This window comes from Morone saxatilis, unplaced genomic scaffold (assembly GCF_004916995.1).
Source record: "Morone saxatilis isolate NCDOM2014 unplaced genomic scaffold, NCSU_SB_2.0 Contig20, whole genome shotgun sequence".
Lineage (NCBI taxonomy): Eukaryota > Metazoa > Chordata > Actinopteri > Moronidae > Morone > Morone saxatilis.
Window position 1 is genome coordinate 16,241,672 of NW_023339763.1, and position 9,930 is coordinate 16,251,601.

At 41.6% G+C, this 9,930-nt stretch overlaps 1 protein-coding gene across 1 annotated transcript in view; it reads right to left on the minus strand.

The window, feature by feature from the left end:
* Positions 1-9,930, minus strand: part of LOC118331455 (connector enhancer of kinase suppressor of ras 2-like) — a 28,107-nt gene that overhangs the window by 2,084 nt on the left and 16,093 nt on the right. The window contains 10 exon segments of the mRNA XM_035666407.1: positions 2,310-2,793; positions 2,870-2,970; positions 4,340-4,407; positions 4,645-4,716; positions 6,023-6,096; positions 6,190-6,368; positions 6,498-6,546; positions 6,657-6,847; positions 8,058-8,260; positions 9,692-9,825. Of these exon segments, the coding sequence (XP_035522300.1) occupies positions 2,310-2,793; positions 2,870-2,970; positions 4,340-4,407; positions 4,645-4,716; positions 6,023-6,096; positions 6,190-6,368; positions 6,498-6,546; positions 6,657-6,847; positions 8,058-8,260; positions 9,692-9,825 (1,555 nt within the window).

The window sequence follows — 9,930 nt, forward strand, 5'->3', positions numbered from 1 at the left end:
TTTTTACTTTTAATGGAGTATTTTTACTGTGTGGGTTTTCAAAAGTCAAAGTCAGCTTTTAATGTCAATTACTTCGCATGCACCAGACAACACAAAGGAATCGAGAGTTACGTTTCTCACCTCTCCCACGCGTGAAACAGATAAAGGCACCAGGCACAGTCCTGCACTGAAAATGTTACTTCAATAAAAGTATGTAAATGTAATTAGAAAAGGTTATTTCATTATATAAAGGTATGATTTATTTATCATGCGTTAATGTGTGAGCAACATTTTACTTTTGTAGTCTTTTGTATTTCTTTTTTTTTAATAACAGTTTCCATTGTGGATTAATCGGCTGATAATTTTCTCAATTTATTGATTGATTTTTTGGTTTGTAAAAGAACCAGAGTGACACTTTCAAAGGTATGGTTTTGTCAAAGCTCAAATATATTCACTTTACTTTAATTTAGGACAAGGAGAAGCCTAGAACAAAGAGCTTATAAGAGCATAAAATGGAAATACTCAAATAAAGCACAAGTACTTGAGTACTGTTGTATTCCACTACTGGTTTCTTAGCACTGCTTGCTAAAATGAGTCGAACTCTTTGAAGTCAATCTCAAAATCTCAGCAAGAACAAAAACCCAAACTATCTACAAATGTCTGTTTTTATAATTTAGGTTTTGTTTACTTAAAAAAGTGATAATTTCAGACATTTTCTGCTTTTTCTAATACAACACTCTGTGGCCTGTCTCTTCATTAGGGTATTTTCTTCAGGGGGAAATGGCCTCTAAGCTACAACACTGAGTACACAGCTCATACATCATGCTAATACACTACCAGGACCCCTCTTGTCTCCTGTTTACATACACTGCCCTCTGTTGGCATGATACTAACACTACACTAGTGCTCTGAATCTGTTCGTCGTCACTCTGTTTTGTGTTTTGAAAGCAGGGTGGTAGGTTCTGAAGCTTTGGGGCTGTGCTTTGAAATGTATCATGCTTTATTTGCTGCCTGTTTTGTGTTTCTTTCTCCTCTTTACATGCAGTGGTGGAGAGAGTGAACGGTAGAGCGATAGATAAATTAGGACAAGACGAGAGGACCCTTGGGCCTGTTTCTTTATCCTGTTCACAATTCAACACTAACATGGGCTGAAAGGATTCCTCCTTGCTTCACATCTCGATCGGGCAAGAGAGAGAGAGAGAGAAGAGAAGAAAAGAGATAGAAAGAGTGAGCGTGAGTGTGTGAGAGAGTGGACTGCCAAGAGAAATCACTATCAACTAAGACACTAAATTCCATCTCACTTAGACAACAGCCCCGGAGGTCTTGGAGGGACGGCAAATGGGTTGGCTTCAAATCCAATCCAATAAAGCAATGATAGCGAGTGTTCAACCTCTGACATTTGCTGGCCCTGACTGCCTGTTAGCAGCTTTGACAAAATAACTGAAGACAAATAAGTACACTTGTTCAACAGTATGCAGATGAAAAGACTGATCTGCATGTAAGAGTGAGCAGGAATTTGGAGATACATTTGGAGATCAAAGGCTGATGATCTTAGTGTTCTCCGTCATATCCCCACAGCCCTGTCAGATTGGCTTAGCCCTTTATCAACACTACACATTCATTTGAAACTAAAATTGAATTTTAAAGTAGATTTTTAACACTGTTGTTACACTCATTTTCCTTACAAGACATGTGAAATCGTCCATGTTGACTTTTAATCAGTTTGTACTGGTACCAGCACTTATTGGAGTGGCAGAAGCTCGACATTTCAACAGTTTATCTTCTGCCGATCTATTTCAACTTCTCTGCTTACTTGCAAACTAGTTTTCACACAATCTAAATCGCAGCATGTGGTGTGAAGGTGCTACAGTACAGTAAGTGACTCAGGTTGTTGGGAATCATGTCCTGTGCAGCTGTAATTTGTAACCCCAATGTGTGTGTTTATTTTCCTCCTAAACGCAAATTCCTTTTTTGTTTTTACAAAATCATAATTTCCAATTTTTTAATTTAGCTGAGCTACTTTATATTCTTTTCAAGTACCCCATGGCAACTGCAGGAGCACCCCCTGGGGTACATGTATGCACAAACAAATGGTTGTGTGTGAGCATATTTCTGGTTCATTATTATGTGTATTATTTATACATCTTTCGGTTGGTTATTTTTTTGTAATTAATCAATGTGTCTAGTAGTCACAATTTCCCAAAGTGACACTTTTTTTTTTGATTAAGTGATGATTTCAGTTTTAGTTCTACTGTGATGCTGAATATACTGTATTCTGTAACATCTGTGCTTGTGGTACATGTGAAAAGATGTAAAACACAGATTCTGACCAGTGTCTCTGGCCCTGTCCAGGTGGTAGTGCTGGGGCTCTCTCTGATCCGCGGCGGCGGTGGCAGCCAGGATAGCGTGCAGCCCGCTGTCTCTGGGTAGCGTGAAGCTGCGTGGCTTCCCTCCCGCCTCTGAATCGATACTGGCCCTGAGGGGCAGAGGCAGGGCCCTGTACTGCTCTTGCAGCAGGCTGCGCTGTGCGGGCAGAGTGGACTGCCTGCGGTACTCCATTGCCAGTTGGTCTCTGTCGCCAGAGAGCATGGTCTCCTCCACAGGAAATGTCTGGAGGTAGTGCATCCTCGCGTTGCTCTCCATCTGGTCCTGCCATGAGTTTCTGTGGATGCTAGTCTTCTGCCCGGGGGACACGCTGTTGTTGCTGCTGCTGCCGTCTGGAGGCTCAGAGTGGAACTCCTCATGAGAGGAGCGGGACTGGAACGTGTCAGAGGAGGAGAGATGGCCACGTTTCGGCTCCAGGTAGGGACTCACCTAAACACAAACACACGATCAGCAAGTAAAACTTGGGGCGATATCCATCTATAAAACTGTAGGCTGACAGACTCACCGAGGATGCTCTGGGATAGGTGTCATAAGGTGGTGGAGGACTGTCCTGTTTGGGCATCGAGGGCATCTCCAGGTCCTCGTGATCACTCTCACTCCAGTAATCTGTAATGAAAAAAAACAAGCCTCTTATTTTAAAAAAACAGTTATACTCACACCTGTATCAGAATTTTCCCACCTGGATTTAAATAAACTGAGGCTAGTTGTGGCTTATGAGACTTTAGTTTAAAGCTAATACTAACCACAAACATATTTCTGATAGATTTAACTTCTTAACTGCTGCATCAGGTCAGAAAGATCAGCTCTGCCTATGAATGAGTGTTTTGAAAGGTGTAGCTGCAGTGTCGCTATGGTGTAGGTGTGACTATTGTTAAGGCTGAGTGTGAAGAAGGATGAATGTGAGAGAACTTCTTGTTAAGTCTTCTGGAGGTGTTAAGGATATAATTTAGCAACTTGTCTGTGAAGGATGATGCCCCCCCCCCNNCCCCCAAAAAAAAAAAAAAACGACCAACCTGATATCACACCCACCCACCTTTGCAAGGTTTCTACGTAGGCTCCTCGAAATAGCACAAGAGTTAGTTATATTATTTCCTGTCCATTTGTGAGAAGCCAAAGAACACCAGAATATGAAAATAAGAAGCACGCCTTCAGTCCCTAAAATTAGCATTAATATTCAGTAAAAAGCAGAGATGCTTAAATCAAATGTGAAGTGGAAGTGAAACCGAGAGAGGTGTTAAAAAGCCTCTGCCACTGATCGACAAATAAGATCTATTTATTGAATTTTCTACATCAGGACTTGTTTTTCCAGGTAATTGCATCTCATCACAGAGGGTGTTCCAAGGTTATCATTTAAGCAATTCAATTCCATATTTATCTCCTTTAACCCCTCTAACTATGACAATCAACTAACAGCAATGAGAAAACAACATTGATTGAAGCTGAAAAAAACAGTGAGGGTTTATCTACTAATGAAACGATTCTGACAAATAGTAGTTTCCAAACTCTTCACTTTAAAGAATGTGTGAAAAAGAAAAGAAGCAACACTCAATATGCTGACTGGTAGTGACCTGACAAGATCTTATCCAAAGCAATTTGCCCTAATATTCATATACCAATCATTATTTAGGGAACAGCGTTTTCTAGAGACATATTAAGAGGAAAATAAATTAGCTAAGAAGCAGATTTTAACACTTTTTGTGTTAAAGTCATGGATCCTGTCGCCGTAAGATAAACTGTGATGGAAAATTACTGCAGTGAACCTGTGATGGTAAATGAAAGCCTCGCCAAGGGAAGAATAGGCAAAATAATTATCCATGCATTCGTCATTACGATCGTCATTCATTATATATGATTCCTCAGTCTAAAAGTAATAGCACAATGTCCCACTGCCTAACGTCAACAGTTTTATATAACCGTTGACCAGCAACCTGTAACAGACGAAGAATATTTTTCTGGAGTCTGTGACTAATCTCACCTTGGTCCTGGCGAATTTTCTCCTGCTCGGAGTAGCCTGCCACTGCCATACTCAGACGACTCAGCCACCTGTGGGGGAGAATAACAGTAATGACGCACAGCAGCTTGACATCCAATAAACCACCGTGCCTGTGTGTGTGTGTGTGTGTGTCTCCCTGTTTGACCAATCACCTTACAAAACTGCTCTGTTTCAAGGAGAGTGGGCAGTCCTGGTTGGGGGATTCAATTTCCGGCCAGCAGGGGTTTAAATGTGGCCGTGGGATTGGGGGAGTTTATGCTATGACTTTCACAGCCTCATTAACTCACCGGGACATGTCGTCTACATTTTCTGCTGCAAAGTAGAACGTCTTTATCTTCGGATGGCATGCCTTGAAAGCGCTGAAAGGGAGTCGAGGGTATATTCAATCGCATGTAAGCACAAGAACAGGGACATATAGCACACATTAACATATGAATACAGGAGACTGCTGAGATAAACAGGCACAGATCACACACATAGAGTAGTTCAGACTGACACAAAATCAGGAATACTTTGCATCATAAAATAAACTCTGCTTATTCTTTGGAGCTTTACATAAGTCTGAGACTGTTTCACTAAATGTGCATGCAAACACCCAGAAGCTGAGTGGCATGAATAAGATAGATATAGGAAGGTAAAGCCATAATTATGAAACACAACACCCTCATAATAATTTGAAAAACCCCTGACTGCTGGCATTTAACCCATTAGTGAACAACAAACCCATCAAACATGATGACGGCTATTTGCCAGAAAGCGTACTGTGTCAAGTAGCCCATTCATTATCTGCATCTATCTGTGTCTTTGTGGGATCTGCAAGGATGTTTCCTTGGTTTCTCTGACACTGAATCTTTAAAAGAGTAGAGATTAGGATTTCTTTATCAAGATCAGACTCAAATTAATTGTTCAGAAGAAAACTCCACAGGGGACCTTTAACTCAGCCTTGAGGCCTTGAGCAAAGAAGCTACTGTCAAGTTTCCATTTTTTGGAAGAAGGTTATGTATCTTTAATGTATCTAAACCTTTTCTAAAATGTAGCACAATAAATGTTTCTTCCGTCTACATTACAACCTCTCCATAAACCTTCTCTATCAACACTCAAGAAATTATCAGACCTCCCTCTAGATACCTCACTCACATTCAAAACCACAACACAGTTGTCTTATAATTGGTTAAATATCACTGATAAAATGTGATCTATACACTTTTTGTTTTACATTGTTTGGTCTACTAACCTTTAACTAACCCTGTATTATGACATTATGTACTGATAGGTAATTTCTGTCTTCTGCATCTAATATTCCTAGCTGCTTTCATACATTCAACTATTTATTCAATGTATGCATCTGCTGTTCACCTGTCAGAAAACTAAAATGTTGCTGGTTGATAGTGCAAGTGCATATTGTCTATGAGTCAAGCATCCTCTGTAAACTGTTCGTTTTGCATGGTCAGTCTCCTAAATTATTCAGTAAATATGCCAATGTTTTTTCTGCCAAGAACCAATTTATGCAAGATTAGATAATACATTTGTAGATTTGTCTCTTAACATGCAACATGACGTCTCTGCTCTGTTAGCTTTGTGAAATGTATTCAAGAAATGTCTATTTTTGTCTAGCTTTGAGGCTGAATGGAAAACTATTGCAAATCTAAGATAATCAGTACTCACAACTTCCTTCTGCATTCAGTGGCACGATCAATCTTGAACTCTGGGAGGCTGACAAAGCCCTCTGCCTTCTCATCCTGTGACAAGCAAACCAGAGTCAAATCAAAATGCCAGATCATGAATCAAGGCTTTATGCTGTGAACTGCTCTTTTGTAAAAAAGCATATTCACCTCCTCATTCATGTACCAGTACAGGCACGTGTCTTTCAGGATGAACCAGTACTTCTTCCACTTCTGCGAAAAATAGGTTTTAGCATCCTTCTTTTTCCACAGCCATCCCTCACAGTCCCCCTGACCCAAGTCCCTGCAGGAAATCCGCCGCTTGCTGATTGAAGACATGGGACTTCCAGCTGCAGGCGCCAGCAGGGGAGCAGAACAGACGAGTGGGTCAGATAACACTCCTCGTGAAACACCTGCTCATATTTGAGTTTGAGTACTTGTGAGCGCTCAAGTAAAACTCCTTAAACAGATGCTCTTACCTTTACTCTTCTTCTTTGACCTTGACAGCAGTGAGGAGCGTTCAAACACCTGCAAAGTAAAAAAAGAATGATGACATGCAGAGGATCCCATTGATGCAAAACGGTCCCGCTTCTACACTAGTTTACAAATTTGAATTTTCACAGACACAAGGGACTGACATGGTAGAGGGAGGCAGAGTCAGAGCTGGATGTGGACAGAGAGACTTCCATCTGGAGGGCTGGGACGAGCGTATAATGGGTGGGGCTGCCTCCTCGCTCAGTCTTCCTCCTGTTCTGACTCAGGCTGCGTCCCAGCAGGAAGTTCTCCCCCAGGGTCTTATCTTCACTCGCAAAACGCAGCAGGGAATTCTCTGACGGGGCACAACAAAGGCAAACTCAGCACTGCACACACTATATGAAATTAAAAGTATATATCGTTTACATACTAAACTCTCTGTACAGTCCCACACAATGCATCTGAATTATAAGACGCTGCTTCATGTTAGTAAACTCAGTAATTTTCCATCTTGACTGGATGGACATTTAACCACATATTAGTTGCTACAATAGTTTATGTCACAACAATGATCAAACTTTTTTGTAATCTATTGTGAAGCCAGTCAGTTGCCTGTGATTTAACCATCTCTCTGTCTGAGATCAGTGAGTGCTGACGTTTCAAAAGACCACTTATTTGAAAGGCATTAAAAATCTACAGACGATAGTTGTTGTCAGGCAGGAAGGCCTCAAAACTTCCAAATACTGTCTCTTGTAGATAAATATAGCACCATCACTTTTTTTGAAAAGCCCAAAGGAGCAACATATCACCACCATCCCCAGAGGAAACAAACACATCACTCAAGTCTTTCTTTGAGACTGAAATAAAGCAATTCAGTCTCATCCCACTCCATTTACCACCTAGCTCAACAGTCACCAACAAAATGTGAAAATCTCTGGATATATTTCTGCAGTTGCCAAAGCAACAGTGTACTTTTTATATCCAAACAGAGAGGAACAGCAAAGCTGAGAGCGAGAAGGGGAGAAATAGGGAGAGAGGGATGAAGGGAAAAAAAGGAGCACTGATAGATTATGAACATATGGAGGAGATAGAGGCAGGAATTGATATCCAGCATGTTATCAGTTTTGACAGGCCAGCTCATCCTTCTACTTTTTGGCTCGGAGATCTGAGAGGGTGAGGATATTATGAGATATCCACCCACTCACCTCAGCTCCCTCTGTCCCTCTGTCTCCCTCCTTTTTCTGCCTCCCTTTCTCTTTCTCTCTCCCACTGCCTCCCACTCACCTCTCCTGCTCTCTCTCTTCAGCTTGGCCAGGTCTTCGTTGTCTCCCACCCAGTTGTATTCCACCGGCATTGAGATGGGCCTGAGCCTGCCTGGAGCAAGGAGGTGCGGCGAACGTCAATATTACACAGCTGCCCACACGCACACACACACACACACATCAAACAGCCGCAGACGTCTCAAAAAGAATCTTAAGAGCAAACAGACGTCACATTCGTGGGGCTTTAAGCTCTTGGCGCTCACGATTACAGCAGCGGGTCCTCAGACGAGGCCGAGGTCTTACCATATGTGGGAGTGCTCCCCCTGCGGACTGATGACACCTCTTGGTTCTGGTCGTACTCATAACAGTACAGTATAGCATCTTCCTCCACCAGAGGAAATTGCCCCCGACACTCCTGGTCCAGGTAGGAGTTTGGTGACTCAGATCCTTCGGCGACATGGATGTCTGATTGAGGATCATCACCCGGTAGATTTCCCTTGTCATCTCTGTGGTAACGTAAAAGCAGGAAGTGGTTTTAATGTCAGTGAAGATCTGGACAAATAAAAGCAAGGCCATCACCAGAATGTACTGTAGGGGGAACATTTTACATCTTCAGCATGTAAATATGACAAGTATGGTGATATTCTATATATTTGTTGTTGTCAACAAATCCCATGAAAAGACCAAAACCAACAATGCATTAGTCCCTCTTTCAATACTTTCTCCCTTGTCCAGCCTGTCTTTGTCTCTCAGCAAATAAAAACAGACCAAAATAACAAATATATATGTACTTTCATCATTTAAAAGGTTAACTACTGTAGTTTTTAGAAAAACGTTTAACTCAAACAGGAACAAATTGTGGACTATTTTTAGCTGTGGATTCATATACATTTGGTGCTCTAGTGAGTGTTAATGTCAGTGCTTTCTTGGTTTTGGTGTTTCATGGGATTTGTTGACAATAAGAAAAATAAATAATATTACCAGGCTTTACCAGGGTTTTAGTCCTTCACTCAGTCAGTTAAAAATGTATATAACAAAAAGACGAGAAGTCTACAGCCACGCTATCAGCTCTGCACAGTGGTGTGTTGAGCTAAATGCTAACACCTGCATGCTAACATGCTCGCAGTGACAATAACATGCTGATGTAAAGCACATACAATGTTTACCATGTTCACCAGCTTAGTTTAGACAGTTACAGAGTGTCCAAGTCTGTGAAGTGAAGCGCAAGTGTCTTACATGCATTCTATGTCTTTGGCCAGCAGGGGGCAGCTCCATTGGCTGCATAAAAGGTACAATAGTATAGTATAGTATATACCCTACTTCTCACTTGATTTAATATCTCAGTAAACATTTTCCTAATGGTTTATGGTCTCAGGGGGCAGTTTCAAGTCTTCTTCTATGCAACATGGTGTTAATTTTGTAAATAAAGCTCCAATTTGGAGTAAAATAGACGATATAGCAGAGTATGTTTTACGTTGTGTGATTGACAAGTCATTCTCAGTGAGTCTGTCCAGCACACCACAAGAAACTCAGATCAAATTGTCAAACTCGGCAGTGCTGATTAAATATAAATCAAATTAGGTCACTGATAATCGGTTTCCCATTTCTTACTTAAAATGTTTTCAGAAACATATTTTAGTGTACTATTTATCTGTAATATGAGAATATGTGACAGGGCAGGGCTGCTACGGGCGAGTCACAACTGCGCAGCCAATGAGTGCAGCTCAACTCACAGTACTTCCCCACTGCTGACTACAAAAGAATGAAATGACGACGACCATAACGCAGAACTCGAGGCTTCAAAGCAGTAGCCCACAAACCATTGTTCTTTATACAGTCAGTGGTAAAAACATTGTTCCATGGGGAACTCCACAGGGTACTTTTAATAACTGGTAATGTGAGCACTACGTGTGTTTTATGTGTATGTGTGCGTTCACCTCGGGGTGTAGGGTTCTGCTGGAGGAGGGGGGATGTAGAGGTCTTGCAGGGCACAGCTACTCCTCCTGGATGGAGTACTTAAAGTGCTGGTGGGCGTGGCGACACTGCTGCTGGGGCTCTGAGGGAAGATTGGCTGTGTGTGAGTGAGTGAGTATGTGTGTGTGTGTGTGTGTGTGAGTGAGTATGTGTGTGTGTGTGTGAGTGAGTGTGTGTTGTGTGTGTGAGAGTGAGTGTGTGT